The sequence below is a fragment of the Filicampus tigris genome, chromosome 12 (genome assembly GCF_054856515.1).
Source record: "Filicampus tigris isolate MCC_2025a chromosome 12, RoL_Ftig_1.0, whole genome shotgun sequence".
NCBI classification, from domain to species: domain Eukaryota; kingdom Metazoa; phylum Chordata; class Actinopteri; order Syngnathiformes; family Syngnathidae; genus Filicampus; species Filicampus tigris.
In genome coordinates, this window is record NC_141228.1 from 5,203,836 (window position 1) to 5,229,145 (window position 25,310).

The 25,310-nt window shown below is 39.7% G+C and overlaps 2 protein-coding genes across 2 annotated transcripts in view; one reads left to right on the forward strand and one right to left on the reverse strand.

Moving 5' to 3' along the window:
• The first annotated feature begins 5,711 nt into the window (after positions 1-5,711).
• On the forward strand, positions 5,712-14,541 carry mpl (MPL proto-oncogene, thrombopoietin receptor). Its single transcript, XM_086046992.1, has 13 exons — positions 5,712-5,880; positions 5,957-6,077; positions 6,541-6,716; positions 6,962-7,119; positions 8,225-8,375; positions 8,894-9,008; positions 9,129-9,298; positions 9,667-9,809; positions 10,440-10,599; positions 10,726-10,807; positions 11,355-11,442; positions 11,542-13,539; positions 13,845-14,541. Exons 1-12 carry the CDS (start codon positions 5,772-5,774, stop codon positions 12,001-12,003), a joined length of 1,935 nt encoding a protein of 644 aa, XP_085903118.1. The 5' UTR covers positions 5,712-5,771; the 3' UTR covers positions 12,004-13,539; positions 13,845-14,541.
• A 485-nt stretch (positions 14,542-15,026) lies between these two features.
• The window catches only part of ddah1 (dimethylarginine dimethylaminohydrolase 1), an 83,480-nt gene continuing 73,196 nt past the window's right edge, over positions 15,027-25,310 (reverse strand). The window contains exons 5-6 of the mRNA XM_086046993.1: positions 20,722-20,865; positions 15,027-16,296 (exon numbers count right to left, since the gene is read on the reverse strand). Coding sequence (XP_085903119.1) covers positions 16,180-16,296; positions 20,722-20,865 — 261 coding nt within the window. The 3' untranslated portion in view covers positions 15,027-16,179. The remainder of the gene's footprint in view (positions 16,297-20,721; positions 20,866-25,310) is intronic.

Below are 25,310 nucleotides of genomic sequence, written 5' to 3' on the forward strand. Positions count from 1 at the left end.
CTATCATTCTTACTTCTTTTGTGAAGGTTTTCTATTGTTGTTTCCTGTCCGTACATTACTCACCAGGAAAAACATACAAAAGTGTAGGACAATGACACGAAATACACGTTTTGTTTGAACAAGTGAGTTATTGTTATTTAACCATAAATATGCCAGTTTTAATGCACCTTTTTAAAATATAATGTGAAGAGTATGGCTACTGCTATGAATTCAGCATTTCCCTCGTGTAAGGAGTCATGGCTTAGTGAAAGATTTCAAATTCAAAATGATATTCTCTTGATTTAAAGCTTATTATATATAGTAAATGGATATTGGTATTCAGTACAATGCTTGAAAAAAGGAAAATATCAAATATTAATTAAAAAATAATCGAACAGAAAATAGCTGTCCTTGGCTTTCATCCCACTGGTGTTACAATTTGTAAAAAACTTTATTTTGAAAAATTGCTGCATACCTGCAAACATCTTCTTGGGGCAAGAGGTCATTGGAGGCATGACCATTTTGAAAAGCACACTGTAAGTCAATAAATTCACTTTATATGTTGACACTCTTAAGAACTGACTAGAAGAAGACTTAAAAATCATTGGGCAACCTGTATGACTAGCTGATATGTTAATAAGTCAAGAAGTGTGGTTTTGCTTGCGCTGTCCAAAATCTTGAATAACCAACATTTCTTGATTTGTCACAGGTGTTACCAGAGCTGGGAATTTTACAAACAATTTGCGGTCCGTTTATCGCTTTTCGCCCACAGTACCCTTCCCCCGTCCGTTTATCCGCTATTTTGTCTGGTCGGATCAAATATTAATCGCCTATAGGCTGTATCATTTCAAACGGGCTTGCCTTAGCGTTTCTGATTACCAAGTTCGACAAACTATCACTAGCATGTTTCTTCTACGGTCTGAATATGGGCATGGATGCACAATTTGGAGTGGTTCAGAATCAGTGCTCTGTGCCAAGATTAAAACTCATTTAAAAAAAAAACACAAACATTTTGCAATTAAAAAACAACTGTAAAAAAAATAAATAAATATCAAAAAAGTATTAAACTGTGACACTCATGTATAGAATCAAACCGAACCATGGATTTTGTGTATAATTGCACCTCTTTACTTATAGATCAAGCTCTAATTGATGTTGATTTATAATCATAAGTAGTAAACTGTGTTTTAGTTATTAAAAAACAACAATATTAACAAACATAAAGCAACCATTGTTATGGAATGACCTTCTTGCGTGTCGAAGCTAAAGACCATACCATACTTTTCTTTGTCTTCTGACTTGTGTGTTTTTGCATCTGTGAATACTAGAAAAGTGATAAGCAATCCCGATATATCATTATCAAACAAAAGTCATTTTAATCTTGTATGAATTTATTTTCCACAGTTTCTCAATCACTAACAGTGTGAGCATTATGGCAACTTGTGTTGAGGGTCCAAACACTTATCTCCTCTGTTGCCTTAAGTTGATGTGTCATTGGGTTTCCTTCCTCCATAAACAAACTACAATGTCGGAAGTGTCTGTCAAACACGGCCTTCCTGATGACTTCCGCAAAGACCACTGCTTAACTATAAGAAAAAAACAAGGTATTTGTGCCTTGTCTGTGAGACATTACCCGAATGTACTAAACAAACCCCCAACATTAGTGGATCATGCTCACAAAGCCCTGTGTCCAAACATATCTGTATTTATATTTGATTTTAGTGAAGCAGGAAATTTGCATTCAGCAACAAGCAGTATCATAAAACAGTATCATGTTAATACTGGATTCCGTAGAAATGGTAGACTGCCTTGAAAAAGTATCTCAACTGCTTGAAGTTGTTCACCATTTGTGGAAATTACAAACATGTGTATTTTGTTGAGATTTTATGTGATAGATCCACACAAAGTTGCACATCATTGTGAAATGGAATGAAAATGATGCGCATTTACATGTATATTCACCCCTGTGTATTATGCCACTTAAGACAATCAGTGCAATCAATTTCTTTCAGAAGTCACCTAATTAGTTCATCAATTTATGTGTACCGGTAATTTAATCACTTCTTACAATACACTTCTTCTGTGAAGGCCTCGGCGGTTTGTTAGCAAACAATAGTGAACAACAGCATCATGAAGACTAAGGAACTCACCGGATGGGTCAGGGATAAAGGCGTGGATAACTTTAAGCATGGTTAGATTATAAAAAAATACCCCAAGTTTTGAACATCAAGAAGTACTGGTCAAAGTATGGCACAACTCCAAACCTACCAAGACATGGCCGTCCACGTAAACTGTTAGAGCACTGGTCAGAGAAGTAGCCAAGAGGCTCATGGTCACTCCCCGGATAGCAAAATTGGTGTGGCCCAGTGATGGGCCACACAACCCACCTGCACTTGGTCCACATACCTCAATAAAAACGTGCCTTTAGTGGTCCCCATCTGGTATCCACATGTGGGCCACACAAGGCCCACATCTCAGTCAAATCTTATAACCATAGCTGGCCCTACAATGGATCAGAACTGGTTCCTGATTGCAGTCCACATCTCAGCCAAATCATATAACCATAACTGTCACTACTATGGACTAGAACTGGTTCCTGATGTCTGACTTAATTCAACCTCAACTAAGCAAGTTCATTCATGAGCCATATTTGGCCCAGAGTTTTTTTAAAAAGCCTCACCAACTATAGTGTAATTGGAAACAGATCTTTAGTTTCAGAACTTGAGAACCACCACACAAACTGGAAAACTGCACTATTTTTTTTTAACACTGAACTCGGAGTCCAAACTGGGATGCAGCATGCTCTGGAACAGCATTTATCCATCCGTCAAATTGTTGTGTCTCCATGCCCGCCTTGCTTCTCATCCTCTTCTTCCTGCCACCATCCATATCAGGAGCCAGATGTAGCCATCTTTGGATGTGGCATCGATTTCCTGGTCTTTGGCCCCAGAGGTGTGGTCCAGGCCGTTACACTGTAACATGCGAACATGGTTTTAAATGAACTTTTTGTATCATCAGGCAATCTGACTACAAAAAAGAATATTAAACTAAGACCGATATTATGGTGTCAGATCATGTTTTTCCCAAATATTTACAGCTTTGTACAACAAAACATTTTGTTTCATTTTTTTTAACTGATGTAAGTAAAGGATGGACAGTGTGTTAAGAAGACCCCTTGAAGATTGTTATCGATGTAACAGCTGTGCTGAAATATGTGACACCAGAAAGTGAATCTGAATAACACACAAAAGGCACACATTATCCTACCTAAACATAAAATCACCACATTTTTTCTAGATCTGCTGAAGCTGGCGTTTGAGGTGCATTACCGACACCTACTTGGCTGGAGTGTCAGAGTAGTATAATGACTGCATAGTACTAGGAGAAAAACAAACTAACCTAAATTCTCTTTCTCAGCCCCGTTTCTCTTAAAAAAATTTAAAAAATTTAAAAAAACAGATTTTGAATCATGCTCTTTATATAAATTTCAACCCTGTTGAACACAATCCACATGTTCACAAAATGTGACCTGAATGTTTAACCCATCACAAAGGTGAACAGCAAGCACACACAATGTGTGACACATGCGAGCAATGTGCTTTCCAAGGCCTGTGAAGCAGCTGGGTGTTCGAGGGCACATCACAAATAAGCTGAGCCGTACACTTGGAGAGGGAATTCAACCTGGGGCCTTTTGGTCCTAGTGTAACTGCAGGAAATACTCTCTAACAATAGACGAACACAAGGGAGAAAGCTCAGCTTCAGCTCAGTTCCTGAGGCAAATGTATCCACTTATAGGGACAATTTCAATGTATTAGATACAGCTGCACAATGAAATGGGGCCCAATACAATACCAGTAACAAAAAAAAGGTATTTTTTCAAAATATTAAAATTTTGATTTAATTTAATATTTTGACTCTCAAACACCTGAATAATGAAACCTAAAATATAAGCGAAACATTTCTATCTTCGACACCACTGCAAATTCAGCTTGTTCCTCATCACTATTTTTGGCCACATACCGATTTTTCTGTGATATTTGTTTTTTGCTTGTTTTAATGCATATGCAATATACAGTAATGCACCAACCACAAACTCATATTAGCCTTTCCTAGTCAGGACGCCAAAACACAAATGGTTGTGGCACTTTCTTGCTACCTCGTTTGTACTAGTGTCCACACATGCACATAAAAGGAAGGCTTTTTTTTTTTTTTTTTTTTTTTTTTTTTTTTTTAAAAAAGCACCATATATTTTACTTTTAAATGCGACTTCATGGTCAATTTGAGGGCCAGTCAGAGACTAAGGCCGGGCCACAAGTGGCCATATATTTGTCTAGACCTGCATTAGAGACTTCATTCAGGAGATTAGGATTACATGATTTTTTTTTCCCCTTGTCCAGAAATTGGAAAATGATGCAACCTGGTAGGACACATAAAGGCAGAAACATTGAAGGGTTGGGTCTGGAACGAAACCCAGTCAACCCATTTCTATGATACAATCCAGCAAATAACAAGGATTTCTCCACCCTGAGTCATTGCATTACTGTGCATTACGCTTCCATTCCATTAATACGGCTAAAATTATTGGTAGAAACAAAGCTTGGTGGACACAAATGGTCAGCAGCAGAGGGCTGAAACACAGAGGGTTAATGTCACTCTGACAATGTCACTATCACTTATAATAATAGCATAAAAATAAGTTATTGTTTATAAATAGGCTAAAAGGGAATGGTTAAAAACTCTTCATTAACATTTATAAATCACTTAAAGCGGAAGTCAACCCAAACATATATTTTTTCAAGAATATGTTCTATGCAAGCCCACCAGTTGAAACGAGGCATTCTGATAAATATTGCGTTTGTGGAATAAGAGTTAATCCACTTGTTTTTAGTCATCTCCGGGGGCGGCCATTTTATCACTTCTGTCTACTGAAAATGATATCACAACTACTCAGGGCTCAGGTAACGACCAATCACGGCTCATCTGTCATCCGTGATTGGTCTTTACTTAAGACCTGAGTAGTTGTGATGTCAATGGAAATGACAAAATGTCTGCCCCCTGAGATGGCTACAAACAGGTGGATTTTGCTGTTAACTCATATTCCACAAACACAATATTAATTAGAATGCCGTGTTTCAACTAGTGGGCTTGCTGGGAACATATTCTTGAAAAAAAATATGTAGGTGGGAGACACCCTACACTGGCAATTGCAGGGCACACAGTGACAAACGTCCATTTACACTCACAATCACACCTAGGGGCAATTTAGAGTGACCTACCATGCAAGTTTTTGGAATGTGAAGGGGAAACCGAGTACGCAGAGAAAAACCACAGAGAGAACATGCAAAGTCCACACGGGAAGGCCGTGGCCAGATTCGAACCCACGACCTCTGTACTGTGAGGCGGACGTGCTAACCAGTCGGACACACCGTGCCGCCCTCTTCATGCATGTGTTTATTTATTCGATTCACGAACCCTTCAAAGGGCTACCTTAAAATGTACACTTGATTACGCTGCTTGTTTACCTAAATGTACAACAGCTTTTGCTACACTGTTGAGGTATGAACTACTGCTGGATAAACCACACTGCTTCACCACTCATGCACACATGTGCGCACCCCCCCACACACACACAACACACACACGCGCACGTTTCCTTCTTTTCACATTAGACCGGTCCCTTGCCGCCACCACCCTCACTGAGTCAAAACACCCTTGGCACGACAACAAACACGTACAAGCATGTGCTGGTTTTCCTGCAGGCTGACAGATATTTCAAACTACTTCAATTCATCATGAAATTGAACAACATCAGGAAGATACTCTTTAGCATGTGGATACAAGTGCTTTGCGTGCTCTGGATATGTTGCAAGTATGTGACTGGCACTCATCTTTCACAAGATGGTAAGACAGAATATAAATCATAAATGATGTCAAATATTGTGCGACCGTCTTTTCATAGTTACAATTTTGGGGGCAGATATTTTCCTCCTGAAGGAAGAAGATGACCCGAAATGTTTTACAAGGACAGAAGAGGATTTCACCTGCTTCTTTGAGTCCACAGACAACGGGACTTATGATTTGTTCTACAACATTGGCAAGTATGTTGCTTAAAGACATCACTTGACTTATTATTATCAAAGAACTAACTGGTATTGTGTGAATTTGCATATTGTCGCTGTCCTGTAAAAAACACTTCTGTCCAATATGGGAATTTTTTTTCATTTTCACTTTAATGCGATGTCTGTAACGCGGAAACACCATTCAAGCAAAAATAAGAAAATTGAAAAAAAATGGACATACGTCTTTTTAACATGGCAGCGACAATATAACATAATGTCTAGTAGAAATAGGCTTTTGCTAAATACCACTGACAACCAATGAATTTACTTTTTAAAATTTTGATCAAATGTATATCTTGAATCTTCTTTCTGTAGGAAACATGCTTACACAGTTACAGTACATTTCATACAAAAATGTACAGTGTATGTTTAATTTGCCACTACTATTATATGATACTAATACAAGTAAATTGCAGCAATTATGTATGTCATCACGCTCAAGGAAAGGCGAGAAAAGATGTGAATTGTCGACCCAAAGAACAAACGAAGGAACTTTGCTCCATGTCTGCTCATTTCCTGATTCGGATGTTGTCACATATGTGGATATACACCTCCAAGTGGTACAGCGCAACAGCAACGCCAGTATCTACAGTCGCATCGTCAGTGTGGAAGACCACAGTAAGACTAGTATTTCCTCAGCTCAACTGTTTAATGACTAATCAATCAATTTAGTGTTGTTCATTCGATGACTGTCCGTGTGCCATTATCACACAGTTTCCATCCAGCAAGTGGCAGGCATTGGTTAGAAATGAAAAAGCATCATTTTGTTGTCTAGTAGTGTACAGTGGTATGACTCGAAACGTTACATCTTCATATAAACTCTTGTGGATTCAGAACTGTTCTGTTTTGCCTGACTCCACTAGTTCTCCTTGATGCCCCCTTCAGTGTATCTTTACATCATAATGGCCAACCTGGACAGCTGCAGGTTTCATGCCTCACAAATGTGCCAAAATACTGGGAGGATAAGCTACGATATAGGATCCGATACATCTCCAAGGGGCTTGGAGAGAGGACCAAAGAGGTATTAACACGTATTTAGAAACTTCAACATTTAAATGCACAAGTAGTCATGTGTCTCTGAATCATGTGTGAATTTAGACAACCATAGTAAATCTGTTGTTAGTCCCAAAACTATCTGTGAGCCCGCTGTTTAAAATGTTGCCAAACAAATTTGCCACACAGTTTATCCAACCATGATTTATTGCCGGACTATACGGAAGCATTATCATGTCAAATTCAAAAGGTAAGCAGAGCTGCAGTGTTAGCATGGAATACCGAATACAAACGTTATAAAAAATAAAAAAACCTTGCACATGCTCAAATATTCAGCCATTTAGTTGATGTGGGTGAGGTGAGTACATGTGTTTGACATTGTGTCCGCTGCATGTGCCATATGCACAGATCTGAAAACAAGTGTAATTTGGCAGCTTGGTGATGAAGTGGAAATGAATGAAAATGCACTAGTTATTTAAATGGGCGCTCACTCTTCATACACTGGGCTAGTCGTTGCTGCTCGCCTCATTCCACCTGCTAAATATGCTTTGGGGTGATGAGCAGTGGCTCATTTGCATATAACAGAACTTCCTCTCCAAACATATGCAATTTTGTGCTATTATCAGAGGTGGGCATCTTACTAAATTTTGTTGGTCCGTCATTTGTCATCGGTCAGCGGCCGGGGTACCCATCCGTCACTTTTCGTGACGAACAGAATTGTAGTTGTCACTTGGTCAGTCTGTCAGTCATTCCGTCAGAAATCTGTCGGTCCGTCAGTCACTCTGCCCCCCCCCCCCCCCTCCACTTCCCCTGCCTCCGTGGCTCCACCCCAAAAAAACGTCAGCAAAACGGGCATCCGTCAATGACGGACTGACAGACCGGTCAGCCAGTCTGACAGAATGCCCACCGCTGGCTATTATCCTTTGAGCATTATGACTTTTTATTCAGACGCCTGGGAACGGTTTTAAATTGTGACAACAAAAGCACAATACACAGTATTTCTCATAAGGCATATTTTTTGTGATTGGTAGACCTAACAATATATGTAAAAGTATGTACATAAATAACAATGATTTTGTTTTGCCTGTTTAAATTCTCAGCCCTAAATTGTTTGTTTACGCTTGATATTACAGAACATTGATAAGTGGGAGGGTAAGTGGGTGTCTCTCAAACCAGGAGAAGAGGTCCAAGTCCAGATTGCAGTCAAGTGTGCCAATATTGAGAGTGCAGGGCACTGGAGCCGCTGGTCAGACCCTGTGAGGGATGTGGTGCCACAAAGTGCAGGTGTGTAAATAGAGGAAAAGAAACACAGCTGTTAGTGTAGTCTTACAAAAGGCACGGTGATCGACTGGTCAGCACGTCCGCCTCAGAGTGCAGAGGGCGTCGGTTCGAATCCGGCCTTCCTGTGTGAAGTTTGCATTTTCTCTCCAGTGCCTGCGTGGGTTTTCTCTGTGTACTCCGGTTTCCTCCCACGTTCCAAAAACATGCATGGTAGGTTGATTGGACGCTCTAAATTGCCCCGAGGTGTGATTGTGAGTGCGGATGTTTGTCTCTGTGTGCCCTGCGATTGGCTGGCAACCAGTTCAGGGTGTACCCCGCCTACTTGCCCGAAGCCAGCTGGGATAGGCTCCAGCACGCTCGCGACCCTTGTGGGGAGACGCGGTTTGGATAATGGATGGATGGATGACTTCAGAACATAGATGTGTAGATACCGGTAGAGAAATGCCCAGGCAGATGAATTGTTTGACAATGTTTTCATTTGGTGATGCAATAATTCAAAAGCAAACCTCTTCTCTCTACAGATGACATTTCACTAATGTGCTACACCTCTGATCTGCAAACCATCACCTGTCAGTGGAACAACAGCAGATTCAGCCAATCAGATGTTTGCAAACTTTTCAATAAGATGCATCTCAGGTAGCAATTTAAATCCTATCATCCAGTCAAAACATGCATTTCTACAACATTCAATCCTTTAGACTAAAGTGGACGCTGATCTTCACTGTGATATTTGACATGAGATGAAATATCTTGCAGTGACTCTTTGGGGTGGACTGATTGGACAGAATGTTTGCCTGACAGGAACTTGAGTTACCAGTGCAGTTTTCAGGGAGATGAGTCCAAAAAAGTCAGAGTCAAACTCAGCACTGCTGCATTTCCACTCAGCAGGACGTTTTACTCCCAAGAGTTCACGTTGAAAAATATCGGTGAGGGAAGTTAAGTTTTGGCTTTATTTTTTTGACCAGTTGGATTAGTTTTATCTTAAGATAATGGGACATAAATTGTCCTCTTTTGGCTACTTTTTGTAGCAATCAGATTGCGACGTACATAACATGTTTAGGGTAATGGCTCATACGCTATCCAGTAAATGCACACATTTCTCAATGGATTTTCACTTTTTTCACATACTGTTTATGTGTATATTGCTACTAATTCACATGGTTAAAAATGGCCTTAGACTTTTGGAGTTAGTCAAATATTCTGCCACATTTAACAGAGAGTGACACACATTAAAGTTGTTAATAATGACATTCATGATTACGCCAGCTTATCTGTGTGTACCTTTTGATTTTAGTTAAAACAAACCCACCAGCTCATCTGAGAGGATTACTGGAGAAAAATAAGTTGTGCTTGAAGTGGGAAGCTCCTCTTACGACGCGGTCTTCCCATCTGCAATATGAAGTTGGCTGCCAAATCAGAGACAGCAAAGCATGGCTGGTAAGATGTAATGCTTTCTATCTTTGAAAGCCACTGGGGTTGTTCACCTAAGCCATTACCATAAATTCTCTATGTTTCCAATAGGGCTTTTGTCTTTGAAAATAAGAAGTCAAGAAATGTTTATTTACAGTGAGAGTATTACATTCAGCATGTTAGTATGAAGTACAGTGGAACCTAATTATGAGGTTGTGATCAATTCAATGCCCAGAGATTGAAATTACGATGAATGAGAATATTTACAGGCAAAGCCTAAATCTGGTAGTCATGAAGCATTATACTATAACTCAAAATACAAACAGGACTATATGAATAAGGTAAACAGAAACAAAATAGTAACATTCCTTCAGAAAACAGGTCAGCCGTGATTGGTCGTTACCTGAGCCCTGAGTAGTTGTGATGTCATTTTCAGTCGACAGAAGTGACAAAATGGCCGCCCCCGGAGATGGCTAAAAACGAGTGGATTAACTCTTATTCCACAAACGCGATATTTATCAGAATGCCTTGTTTCAACTAGTGGGCTTATATAGAACATATTCTTGAAAAAAATATGTTTGGGTTGACTTCATCTTTAAGATTGCATTGATTTATTCATACTGAATATTGAAGTCCCATCAATACATGTTTCTTCAGATAATTTCCCCTAAGGGCCCAGCAACTGGTACATGTCTGGAGGTTCCTTCAAGTATTCAGTACAGAATGAAGGTTAGAACTAAACCTAATGGATCCTTTTATTCTGGTCACTGGAGCGAATGGTCCAACGTTCTCACTGGGAAAACTCCTCCTGACATAGGTAAGCTCCCTCTGCTGCCGCATGGCCTGTGAGCTATTCATTTTTTAGTAAACATTGCTTGCTTGAGATAAAAATGACTGAAATTTAATTAGCCACCAACATCATACCATAATGTGACTTTTACAGACACTTTGCTCATGACTGGCATCACTGCCACATTACTGGTAACTGCTGTTATCCTCATCTCGTTGGGTGTTGCTTACTTCCGGTACAACTTTACATTTTCCCATTAAATATGCATTTCAATGTAATATTCAGTCCTTAAAGTCAACTCAAACATATTTTTTTTCTAGAATAAGTTCTATGCAGGCCAACTCATTGAAATATGGCATTCTGATTAATAGCCTATTGCGTTTGTAGAATATGAGAAATCCACCCGTTTTTAGCTAGCTCAGGGCGCGGCCATTTAGTCACTTCTGTCGACTGAAGATGACATCGAAGTTGCTCAGGGCTCAAATAACGACCAATCATGGCTCAGCTTCAGAAAACAGCTGAACTATGTCGTTATCTGAGCCCTGAGCAACTTTCATGACAAGTGACAAAATGGCCAGCCCCCTGAGCTAGCTAAAAACGAGTGGGTTTCTCAAATTCCACAAATGCAATATTAATCAGAATTCCGTGCTTGGACTAGTGGGCCTGCATAGAACATATTCTGGAAAAAAAGTATGTTTGGGTTGACTTCCGCTTTACGTAATTATACAATCTAGTACCTTATAGTGTATCAATGTGTATATCTTACATGATTCCGTTCATAGCAAGCTCAAGGAATGTTTTTGGCCGCCAGTGCCGAACCTTGACAAAGTCCTTCAAGGCTTTCTGACTGAGATCAACTTGCAGGAATGGGTAATTTGGACATTTATTTGTGAACTTTGTTTGAATATTCTACTTTGTGGCACTCCATGCCTTGGGAAATACACAGTGTTTTTTCTACTCAAACTACAGGACCCTCCAGTTACTGCAAAGCAACACTTTGAAGAAGTGACTCCTTCTGTAGTGGAGGTCATGTCTCAGGATGAGGTCTCAGAATTGGGTAAGGCATGCCAGGAATCTACGCAGCTTCTCTCGTCAGAGCAAGACCACCACACCGGAGACCGGGAAGAGGGAAACTCTAGAACAGAACTTAAATTGTTTCCAGACTATGTGAGTCTGAACAGAGAGAGTGTTATCCTTTGTTCAACAGGAAACATGTATGTCTGTGAGCAGCTCGGGGAGATAAGAGGCCCAGGGGTGGAGGGAGAGCTTCTTCCAAATACGTGTCACTGTTTCTGTGTCCCTGATTGCTTGGACACCAACTTCCTAAACCATTCCTACTTGCCTCTTTCTAAGCCTGCATTGAGAGTCCATGACATGGACACTGGCATAAGGGGGGCAGGAAACCTGTATACTAACTTACCCTGCAGCTAAACCTATCAGTGTAACAAGTGGAGCTTATTGCCGCTGTACAAGATCCATTATACAATACATATCTGAGCTCACTGTAATATATAATTTCTTGAATAAGTATTCACCCACTTCATTTTTTGGCCTTATATTCTTTGATTGAAGAAATGACTATGTTCCCCTAAATTGATCGATCATTTTAGGTATTTTCTTTAGGATCTTCTCAAACGTCATCAGATTGGTCGTACAGCAATTTCAAGATCTTTCAAACAGCCTGGGCTCTCGCTGCTCAGCTCAGACAGTGTTGTCCTTTTGAAAAGTCAACCGCAAAGAATTTTCTTTTTCTGCCTTAAAGTGGGCTATCGTGTACCTTTCATTGAACAATGGCTTCTCTCCGATCGAATATACGGTACCATTTGCCTCATTGGTGAAAGCCTGCAGAGAATCTTGTCTGTCTAGAACACCCACTTGATAAAGTACAGCCCGGGGGCCACGTCCGGCCCACTCAGTCTCTGACGGGTCCTCACAGGGACCATGAAGTCAAAGTAAAACGTAAAATATGCAGAGCTTTTATTTTGACAGTTGTGCTTTTATTTTATGTGCACACATGTAGACGCTTGTACAAGCAAGGTAGCGAGTAAGAGCAACGACTTAGTGATGGTTTCACTATATTTAGAGAGTTTTTTCAAAAAATGGCAAAAACGACTTGGCCTGATAATACTACAGTAAATGCAAATCTACAGTTACATATAGTATATTATATGTATTCTATGTCATCACTGTATGTCACTGTCAATATTAGGCAATATTATACCTTCCATTTATCTGTATACTGTATTTGGGAGTCCTGACTATGGATTGCTAATATGGGTTGGTGCGCAAAATCAAGGTCATATTTTTTTAAGTGTAAAGATGTTACTTTAATGACCGCTTATTTTTATTTTTTATTTCCGATTTATAACAAGATATATGATATCTACACATGTAGCAATATAGTGTAACACGGCAATATGTTTTTTTTTCTCTAAACGCTGTACATAAAAGAATATAGACAAAGTTGATACTAGCACGTTGACTTGGCCCCTGGCAAATGTTCCAGTTGCTCATGGGGCTCCTTTGCAAAAATATATCCTTCTATCCTGTTTGCTCGGTTTGTGACCGGGGAGGAACTGGCACCTATGGGAAATGTCCTGGTCAAATTATTCACCCGAATTTACAGCTTTATTCGTGTTGAAAAATAATTGAGACCACAGCTGTGCTGTTTTTCTTTATAAAGGGACATTTTTAAGTCAATCAATTTACGAATACAGTTGTAACATAAAAGGCCCTATTCAGGTGTCCGGCACAAGTCTAGCGGAAAGTGCATAACTGTGCACATGACTGGAGTTTTCTTTTCTTTCGTTATTTTCACAAGCAGGCGCAGTTAGAAATGGACGTTTATGTCATTGTACGAGTGAACACAGCCGACTTAGTTCCAGGCCAATCGAAAAGGCTCCTCTTCTTCTCTTTATAGTCAGCGGAGGTGTGGCATGTGGACCATCATTGACCCACGCCAGACTGGTTAGTCTAGCACAGGTGTCAAACTCCGGTCCTGGAGGGCCGCTTTCCTGCATGTTTTCCATCTCTCCCTGCTGCAACACACCTCCTGATTCAAATGATCAACTAATCAGCAAGCTCTGAAGGTGCCTGATAAAGATCCTGATCATTTGATTCAGGTTTGTTGCAGCAAGGAGAGATGGAAAACATGCAGGAAAGTGGCCCTCCAGGATAAGAGTTTGACACCTATGTCTCGAGGATGTTGCTGGCAGCAGAACTTTCTCCACAGCATCTCCAGACTCTGTCATGGTTGTTTTTCATGTGCTTAGGTTGAACCTGTGCTCGCCTGTGTAGAGCACAGGGCTTCTTCAATGGCGAATGGCAAATCCCAGTGATCCTATGCTGTGCAATGTTTCACTGAGCACAACCGCTACTTGTGGACGTCACCCTCATACAACCCTCACAGAGCCTGTTCTTGGCAGTTTAATTAAGGAGAAACATGTAAACCAGTGGCTTGCTGCGGGCCATTTTGTAGCTTTGGCATTTCCACCCACTTTTTCTCCTTCCACAAAGGAGTGGATAGCTGTCCTGCAGCTGGGTTGTGGCCTTTCTATGCGTAGGCCTATGTGTATTTGCTAAATTATTTTACCTCCATGGCTGCGTCTGTCTTTTGTAGCCACTAGAGGGAGCAAGCTGATTGCAAAACAACAATTGCCTTTGGTTAATAACGCTGCTGAACATATTTTTAATAAATGTTATAATCAGAGAGGAATGTAAATTTTACTACATTATTTTTTTGAATTGTATTGTATTTTTCTCAAAAATACATTTAAGGACAAATAAATCAGTCTATGATTAAAATTCGTTGTTGACCAGTGCAATGTCACATTTTTTTTTATTTTATTTTGTTAAGTAAACGTACCAACAGTTGGTGGTTTGAGCAGTTGTATAGTTACAGGACTCTTTTCATAGTTTTATATAAAGGCAAAAAAATAAAAAATAAAGTTTCAAAGTCTTGTATTTAAATGTGTTTTTTTTATTGTTAGTGTCTTGCTTCATTTGCCACTGTTTAATCGTTTCCATTGTGTAGTTATGGATTTATGTATTTTAACTATTAAACTTTTGAGTAAAAATGGCTGAAATATTGAAATATGCAGCCGTCCTTTTTTTTTTTTGCCATATTAAGTGCTTCTTCGCAACTTAATATTCATGCAGAAATTATCTTTGTTTTAATAATCAACAATTTCCCCAATGTGTGTGCAATAAAATAGACTTTCTTGGCCGTTGCATGATTAATGTCAAATACTCAACCTGGTACATTTCTGCCGTTTTCATTTTCTTGCCGCTAGATGGCGACAGCATCTTCATATATATTTCTATCTTTGTTGCGATCCATTTACCATATTGCCCTTGATAGTCACCGCTGACAAACAACCCCATTCAAAACACAAATTCATAACATTGCATCAGCTGCTCTACTACAGTAACAATACTAAAAGTAAACAAATCAGTTGAATACTAGGTATTACTTTATTATGTAAATTAGTTAGATGGAATGCTATTTTCAATTAATACCAGTACCATACAGTCACAAACTTCATTGAAACCAAAACGTCTGCGTTTCAACAGAGATAATCACAACAAAGGATCAGTCGATTAGTGCAATAAAAAAAAGTTACATAAACCTCCTCAAAAGTCAACAGATGAAGTGGTTATTATCTCACTGCATGTGTACACCAAAGAGCCGCCAAATAAATGATGTCATGATAAAACCCTTTAATTTGAATCAGCAGGGAAAGGATATTACAGTGAGGAGGTAGAAAATGTCAATTTCAAACAAAAGAATTAGCCAGGATCATAAAAGTTAATCACTCACTGGGCAAACATTTTCACAGGAACAATTTGAGAATGATGACTTTTGCTTCGCGGATGCATTCATCCGGCATCTTGTCAGCTGTTGGTTGTACGTACAATTCCTTCGAACTGTCACACGACCAAACAGTGTGACAGAACGAGAATGAATGAATTAACCTAAACCTGTCTATGAGTCAACAGCAAAGTATATGTGAGAGAGAGAGAGAGAGAGAGAGAGAGAGAGAGAGAGAGAAAGGAAGATGGAGCAAGTTTAAGAGTTAGTGTTTACTGGCGTCGCAAGCCTTTCTTTCCTCTGAACAGAACAAACCAAATTCTTTCCATGCTTCATCACTGCCTGCCTGCCCATACGCAAGCATCACCTCCTGATGTCATTTCCTCAGCTCTCGCTCACAGAATCAGCACAGTCTAAACAGTGGTGGACTTCAACATACAGTATGTCGAATACTAATAGGCCTCCTCTGATTTATTAGTGCAAAGTTATATACTCCAAGTTGTCATTATTGACTCGATTCTAGCAAAAATTAAAGGGAAACAAAGACAAAAGTAGCGTTACATCTTATTTGAGGCTTGACCTCAACAAGCAAACACAAACTGAAATATATTATATTGGTACTTCTCCATTCATTAATACATTTAAAGAAAAGTTAATATGAACTTTGTAAGCAACAAAATGTGTCCTCCCCGAATACTCTGATTTTCACCTCAATAAAAATACCAAATCTGCTTATCAAGTAACCATGACTGTTTCACCAAGAGTAGTAATCTGTTGTGATACGACAGAGGCTCTGTTCAGTTGTTGGACTTCTTATTGATGAGCACAGAGCAGCATGTTAGAGCTCCGTCCACTTTCACTTTCTCACTGTTGGACAGAGGGATCAGCATGTGCTCCTTCAACTTGTCAAACACCTGCGGAAAGAAAGATGACTTATCACTTTCGCTGTTGTCTTGATAATCTCTTATCCATTTCACAGATCATGCCAATTTAGATGAACAACGTGATCGGCGATTGAGAAAACAGATGGATTGATGATGGCTGGAATGATTTATTTGAAGTACATTGTCTTGTTTCAATCTGCAACAGAATTGCACTGCACCATACTGGGCCGCATTCACAATATTTGGAGTCATTTATCATGTACTTAAATGACCTATTTTTTGGGGTTGATATTGATACAATAGTACCTCTGATCAACATTCTTGTCTTTTTAAGCAACAACTTTGATGGGACCCTATTGAAACTCATTAGCTCATACAGTGTGAGTCAGACTAGCTGGCATGACGTCCACATTCTGCATCTAACTATTGTTAGCGAACCATCCTACTCCTTCCCCCTTTGGAAAATGTGCCTAACACAGTGAGCTATAGTCTTTGTATTTCTTTACTTCTAAATCTAGTCTGGAATCATTTATTCAAGAACACTGTAGGAGGCAATCTGTAGTCCAAGCAACCTGTCATGTTTCCATGGCAAAAGGTTGTATGCTTGATTTTAGTAACTCAGTGGTACAACTTACATCAGACTCAGTACCGTGACAAGCTCTGCTAGAGGAACACCAGTTTTGCGTGAATAAGTTAAGTACATTAAAGAACTAAAGGAAGTACTGTAAGAAAGAAAACAAAAGAAGTTGGTTCTCATCTCTCACATCCTTGTTTTCAACCAATCAGTACCACAGCAAAATCCTCAAAAATCTTTTTTGTTTACTTTACTAGCTAGCTGTTTTTTTCCAACTTTACAGTATATGTACAAATAAAAATAATATAGCTTCACATATCTTTAATGGGTTCAAATAGTCTGTCAATTGTGACAACTTATGTAAATTGTAGATAACAGCAGTATTTTTTGACATTGGGAGTTCATTGAGGCACGAGCCAGCTCAATCTAGCTTACATTGAGGCGTTGTGCCAGGCTATACTCAACAATATTTTGAAAACAGCTAGTGCAATGGAATGCCTTCCAAGCTTCACTGGAGACGTTAGACAGTAAAGTCACGTTTATTTACAACAAAGCACAGCTACTTTATGGCATATCGTGACACGATGAAACAGAGTGCTCGCCCTCCCTCTCTCTCCCTCATTCTCTGCGTTGCCTTCACAAACTCATAAAATGAACATGACGTGTGTCACAACCCCTCCACCCTAAGGCAATGCATATCAATAAAACATCCATAGCCCAGCTCATTACAATAAGCTGTGTTATGTCACAGTGAAAACAAACAAACAAAAAACCTCGATCCTTCTAATCCTTAGTTGTTGTTGTTTTTTTCAGTTTCACTTTTGATTTTGTTGATCAATTTAATGCTTTTAAATTATACATTCTATGGTTTTAAATTATACGCACTAGTGAAGCAAAGCAAAACGTTTTGGATAAATAAAGGTTACATAAAGACTAAAATAAAAACCAACACTCGTGTTTCAAGTATTTCTTTTTGTATTTGTGGATACTTTCATAGCATTCAAAGTGCAAGTATGCATAGTATGTCCAGTAGATTTTGGTTCCATTTCAAATACACTAAACATTTGCAGCTAAAAATGTTAAGGGCGCGGTATTGCCTTCAATTGAAGTGCGCCATCATTTATAAACATGCCAGGAATGCTGGTGCAAGCTGCAAAGCATTAACCAAAGTTGAATGTACTATCATCGTAATTGTCTTCATTTTTAGTTTGTAAAGAATTCTGGCTGTAAGATTGTTATGTAAGAGCAGCTGCTTGCTGGTGCGATATGCTGCGATTGACATACAATCCAATTAGTCGACTAATTTCAACTACTATCAGTGACTAGTCGACTAGCGAAAGAATCTTTAGTGGCAGCCCTATTTGAGATGTATTGCATAGCCTACACAGACTAGGTTTCTGCTCAACATTAAGCTATCTTATTCATGTGACATGCATAAACTTTGCGAGGGAATGCAGACAATTACAAATGTGTGCGTGCGTCTGCATGTGGGGAAGGGGGGGATATAACCTCCGCCCTCCCAACTGAAGCTCCTGCCACCTCTTTGCCAGGTTAAACTGTGAAAATGTAAGCATTAGTGGGTAAACTGACGTCAGCGGGACGAATCTACTGTATATCTGACGCAATTGAGTCACACATCACCAGCCAAACTGGCTGAAAGGTTTTTATCAACACCCGCCAAAAGTAACTTGAACCCGCATTTGTTAATTTACAACCCAGATCACAACTACACCCCCATGAGTGGAGAACCTCCTCTATCAAAGACATGGCATAAACGTGTGCGGATGAGAACTCCTGCTAGACATGTTACGAAATGATGGTCATTGATTATGATTTTGTAATACATCTGCTGTACTTTAGACTAAGTAATTAGGTGTTGAACTCTGAGAAGGTTGGACTTTTTAGATATCGTAAATGCTGTTTATGGCACCTCCGCCTCTGCAGTGGGCGTCTTGTTTTGATCCATTTGAGCCGAGGTCTTATTACTGTGGCTAAAATGTATTTGTTGGGTCGAGGATGGTGTGGTGGAACACAGTAGGAGCTGCTATTTTTCACTGGGGCTTTTGTCTGTTGTGTTTCTTTATCTCCAAAGCCAGCGTTGTAAAGCTGTCTGCCAGTGCTTGCACCAATAAATGCCTGCTCACCGCCCCCTTCAACCGCCAACCCTGATGAACCCCTCTCTGCCTTTGTTAATGTGCAGATGCAACTTGATGAGCCAACTAAAAATAGAGCGTTGACTGGACAGATCATTTGTGGATGGAGAGAAAGCAGAAGACATTTTATTTCACTGGGATATTATTACATTTGATTAGAGCAATTGTGGCTCAATTCTATGACAAGACATGCAACGGCATTAAACCAAACCTGGTCTTTTACCGCTGTGTGTATCCACCACTATTAATATTTTTCCACTTTTTACACCACAGATCCAAGCCAATTCCTGGTGGGTCTGAACTTTGTAAAACTGGATCATGGTAGAAATATTCATTTCTTACTATGCCAGATGGTCTGTCAAGGCGATACCAAAGCTGAAAGAATGTGATAGAAAAATAGATTTTATGCTCATGAAGAATCCTGACAGTTTATCTTCTGGGAGAAAAACGGACTCTCTGCCACGTGTCCCAATCCAAATATGCACATTTTTCGGAATTCTGCCTTCTAAAAATAGCTGGCACGGTTGGGGTTCTAACCACCGAGTACATTTTGAGGTCGAAGTTCTATGTGCATGCAGGCAGCAGGCTCCTGGATTAAATTTCATGGATACAACAACAATATACAACACCCGGCCAATGCCACTCTTAAACCAGCCAAAGCGTAATCACGGCAAGCGCGACGAGTGTAGTTGCACTTTATCCTGTGTGTCTGTAATTTTGTAGAGATACCTATGATTAAGTCCACAAAACCACCAATACTGTTAGGGGGTGTAACAAAAAACGATTTGAACCGGAAAACCTTTTTTTTTTTTAATTTAAAAGGTGCGAGTGCATTGAATGGAATCGTTCCATTTTGAAATGTATCGAGATACATATGGAATCGTTCCATTTTGAAATGTATTGAGATACAAATGGAATTGTCTTTTGAGAGATCTTAGATCCTAGAAGGAATGGACACATTTACAGTACTGACAAATTCATTCAAATGTGTGCAAAATAACAAAAATCGTTCCCGAATCATTACACTTCCAAATCGAACCGTCCTTGAATTGTTTGACACCCGACATATCAAAAACATTATCGAATCATCTTTTGTGGAGAGATGCATACCCCTAATACCTGTTTTTATCCATGCGGCACGGGCTGCATAGATTCAAGTAAACTTCACTGAGTTGATTATGAAGACAAAACTATACGCTGCAGCAGCCTGGCTGAGTTCCATCAAATATGGCTGCCAGTCTGACGGACATTCTGGATGTGCCCGTCGAAGGCACGAGCCGCTCGAGGCCGGGCAGGAAATACCTTGGCTTTCAACGCAACTCTGTTGAAATGTTATCGACTGTGTATTGCATGAGGTCTGACTGCACTTTTAACTATCGGCGATGATCTGTGCACCAAAACTGGCAATGACCTCATAATTTGACGCAGCAGAGATAGATGAACAAATCCAATTTACTCATTAATAAGTGTGCACTATATTTCCTGCTCATCTAAAAACAACACATTTTTTTAGTTCGTTTTTTTAAAATCGGATTTCATTTATTATTTCATTTTGGTCCCCTCGTTTTGACGTTAATGACAATTACATCTTTACAGATATCTATTGGCAACTGAACATATTAGTGAGTGCTATTGTAGTGGTGACACAAAGCCTTGCAATGGATAATTTTCGATTCAAACGCGTTCTCTGAAAAAGAAAATCTGTCTCCTTATTGAGCAAAATATTACCTTTACACTTTCTGGATATTCCTCTTCTGTACAATGCAGAAGCACCTGTCCTTTATCTGGCAGGTTCATGTAGATGCAGTTGGCAGCAAGGTCATCGGGCACCGTCAGTTTGTCATAACGATGATCGCTCATTTGTTGCATGATCTACAAACGCGCATACACAAACACAGGACAAGGACGTTAACATAAAGAAATGACGCCCAATGAGAGTGCGCATGAATTGTAGGGATACAGACAGACACTTTGATTGAAAAATCAAGGACGCGATACTAAGTCAGTGTCATACTGGTCTGCAAAACCACTCTGAGGTCTGTGGGCGAAGAGGAGGGTGGTTAATGGAGAACACAGGATCAGATATTTTTCCTCAGCAAATGACATTAGTTATGTTATCTAATGGTGGTGAAGGTGGGATGGGAGGAGCAGGGGAAAGGCTGAGATGACTTCACTTGCTGCCGAGAGGAAGTGGGGGGTGGAAGGTCGTTGGTGGGTGAGGGTGTTATGGCCAGAGGAGAAGCAGGTGTCTCATGTCATGTTTATGAGCAGAACATGTGTGGACGGATACCACTCAGACAAAAGGTGTGTGTGTGTGTGTGTCATCAGTCACAAAAACAATCTAAGATCATAAAAAAAGAATACCCAAAGGGTTATGATTGTGATTTGTCTTCTGATGTTCTAATGATTAATGCATAAAAGGATCTTAAGTCATGTCTCTGTTTGTCTGGCTGGATTTCAGCAAATGCGGCGACACGCAGACACAAATATGAACGTGTAAAGGGCTTGCTTGTGTTTTACAATGGGCCAAAGATGTTTTAATGAAACATGCCACTGCTTGTGTTTGCCGTTATAGCACCAAACATGGGCAACTTCCCGCTGTTTTCATATTACATACATAGTAGGACAGTTTAGGTGTGTGTCTCGTTATTGTGCTACTATTGTGTGTGCCATTTATTAAAAAATGTAGACGTTAAATGTGCTGTTTAAAGAGGGAGGCAACCCAAAACTTGCCATTATTATAAAATGTTCTCTGCAGGCCCACTAGCCTAAACACGGCATTCTGATTAATATTGCATTTATGGAGTATGAGAAAGCCACCAGTTTTTACCTAGCTCAGGGGGCGGCCATTTTGTCACTTGCTGGCAACTGAAAAGGATATCACAGTTGCTCAGGGCTCAGGAAATCAATCACGGCTCAGCTTCAGAAAACAGGTGAGCCATGATTTGTCATTCCAAAGTGTTCAAATTTCACTTATCTTTGTTTTGATTTCAAACAAAAAACACAAAGGTGCAGAATGTTGCCAGGGTCAGTAGATTCTCTTATCAAGTTAACTGAACATTTACATAAATAGTTCCTAGAAGTTCACACAGTTTTAAATGGATTTATTATCGGCCATCAAATTGTTTTAAAAAGGCCGATGCCGATATTCTGCAATTTGATGAATATCGACACCGATAATCGGCTAACCCTGCGCAATATTAATCAGACTGCCGTATTGCAACTAGTGGAGGTGCATAGAACATATTGTAAAGACAATTTTGGGGTTGACTTGCTCTTTAAAGGAAATGACCCTGCCTTGCGAGAAGTGACATTTTCTTTGGGAAACAAAGCATACTCCTAGTGAATCAAAGAAGAAATGTGCCATCATAGTAAATGGGGCATAAGGATAAAATTGAAAGAACAAGCAAGTCTTGCATTTTGTAGATGCAAACATAACTAATATAATTACTATTTCATGTCTAATAGTGAACTACTATTTAGATACCATTAATAAAGAGTGAAGTTGTACATTTATTTTACTAAAGCTGTGGACAAGTCGTGACTACAGTTTTGGTGAAGCTAAGTGTCCAGGAAATGAAAATAAGTTTATGTCATATCCTCTGTTGTGCTAGAAACCTAACAGTGCGTGTGTGTGCATGCGTGTGAACAGACAGATTCCCAGGTCACTAGGGGGTAGGGGTGGCTGCGGCATGCAACGCTAAATGAAAACAATCTTCATGTGCGTGACCGGCGAACCCGCCTCTCACACAAAGGGGGATTAGGAGAGGTAGAAGGGAGGAGAAATGTTGACTGCACCAAAAATCACAGTTGGTACTGCATCACACATTTTGTTCAACATTTACTATTTGATGTAAAAACAGGTACGTAACAGTACGGATTTGGTTGAAAAAGTCATAGCCACTGTTTGTCATGTGACTCGCAACATATTGCATTCATCGGGTAATTTCATTTTAACTCATTTGTTCAAAACATTTCCAGTTTCATGATTGAACGAACCCCCCAAAAACAGGCAATTTCACCCAAAAAAACCATTTGGAGCAGTATGAAACCACTTTGATTTGTGTTTCTGATCAAAGATGCAGTCAATGCCTTGGAGAACTCTAGCCACCTCACAGACAGCTTGGCAGTGGCCTGAGTAAAATGTTGCCGCAAAATTTGTCAGAGTGCCATGCAATTCGGTAAATGGGCAGCATCGTGGCAAATAAGTTATTGGAGGGAGAAAAATGTTCTCCACTGAACTATCTCAACAACCAAATGATTAAAAAACACTTTACTGAAAATGGAGAGTTGTGTCTAATCTTTCATTTGGATTTTTTTTTTTTTTTTAATTACCAATAATGAAACAAGTGTTACAGAATTGCCCTTGACTGACGACTATGGTTTATTCTGTGTAAGATTGTGTATGGAATTCTGAATCTGGTAAGACAAACTTGCTATATTTTGTGGATGAAATGATTTCTAAATGCATTTAAAATGCTTATGCTCATGTATTTTCACTTGATCCGTGTTGGGCTCATAAAGCCACAGGTTCTTCATTGAAATCATTTTGAAAAAGGTTCCAACTACAGTATTTACAGTAGGTGGAATTTGATCTGTTTCGTGTTTTGAAAGCACTATATTGTTATTGAAGATTAAGTTCTGCTCATTTGCTAACAATTTAACATTTCATATACGTTATACACAGTAAATAAGTTATTTAAATATACATATTGCTCCATCTTGTGATTGGCTTGGTGCTGTTTTTTTTGTTTGTTTTTTAAACTCACTGATCGCTGATTGATGTAATTAGACAGTGGAACAATTGTACATAGGCTTCACATTCAAATTGTATTTTGAGATGTGGGAACCACTTTTGTCTCCAGCTTCTGCCGTCTGCCACTGCAGCTGACTCAGGGAATCTCCGGTAACGTAACCGGAAGGGAAGCCTTATACCCACATACCATATATAGTTCCTACTGTAACATTTTAGTTTAGCTAATCAAGACAGGTTTCATGTTAATATTCATGAGGTCATACCACTCTTTAGATCTGAGGCACAATTCATTTTGGGACCTTCACTGCACACTGTTATGCTAGTGAGTAATACAGAGTATAAACATCCTTCAGGGGAACCCCAAACAGCGCACGGCGGTGACCTCATTACTGAGACTGGGCTGAGTAAGGGGTGCCTGGTGGTAAGCTAAAATAAGAGGGTGCTGCAACCTCGTATGGTATTTAGTGGAATGACTTCATGGGAGAAGCTCGTGGTGAAAGGAACTGGCGGATGACGAAATCCATCTGGTCAATGTGCATTCTCATTCTTGGGAGAGCTAAATACACAAGATTATGAAAATATTTACATGAATGTAAAACAACACAGCACATGAGGTCAGATACTTTATACTACAGAGCTCGAGGAGCAGTGCCTTTTTTTTGATGAATATTCAGAATTAACAGGACATCAATTTTCAAAAATACAGTATTCCTCCAAAGGTCAAAGAAAGAGAACCTCATTGCCTTAACTGCCTTCAAGTCTAAAAAACGATTCCAATGTAGTTAAACTGTTGATATATAACATGTGTGCCACAAAGATTTTGCATGATCATTAGAGGCCAGTAAAATAGAAACAGACTCCTACGTGTGGGATGATGTTAACGGCGCAACCAGAGATTTTCTTTTTTATTTAAAGCTTTGGTAACAGTAATTCCTCATTACAGTAGCTAATTACTAGGGTAATCAATCAAACTCACTGGAATATCAGTGAGTTGATCCAAGACTGCAAAATAAATCATAAGTATATTTCCGCGTATATTAAGCTCCTGAGTACACTTCAACCATCCAAAGGTGTATAGTCTAGCTAATTGGTTCTCAACTGTTGTCACACAGGGACCCGCATTTTAATGTTGTAGCTAAGTCATGACCCACTTCAGTACATGTTAAGAGCAATTAAGAAATCTCACTGCTTAAAGAAGAAATCAACCCAAACATATTTTTTTCAAGAATATGTTCCCCGTAGGGGGCGGCACGGTGGTCGACTGATTAGCACGTCCGCCTCACAGTTCAGAGGTCGTGGGTTCGATCCCGGCTCCGGCCTCCCTGTGTGGAGTTTGCATGTTCTCCCCGTGCATGCGTGGGTTTCCTCCGGGTACTCCGGTTTCCTCCCACATTCCAAAAACATGCATGGTAAGTTGATTGGATGCTCTAAATTGCCCCTAGGTGTGATTGTGAGTGCGAATGTTTGTCTCTGTGTGCCCTGCGATTGGCTGGCAACCAATTCAGGGTGTCCCCCGCCTACTGCCCAAAGACAGCTGGGATAGGCTCCAGCACGCCCGCGA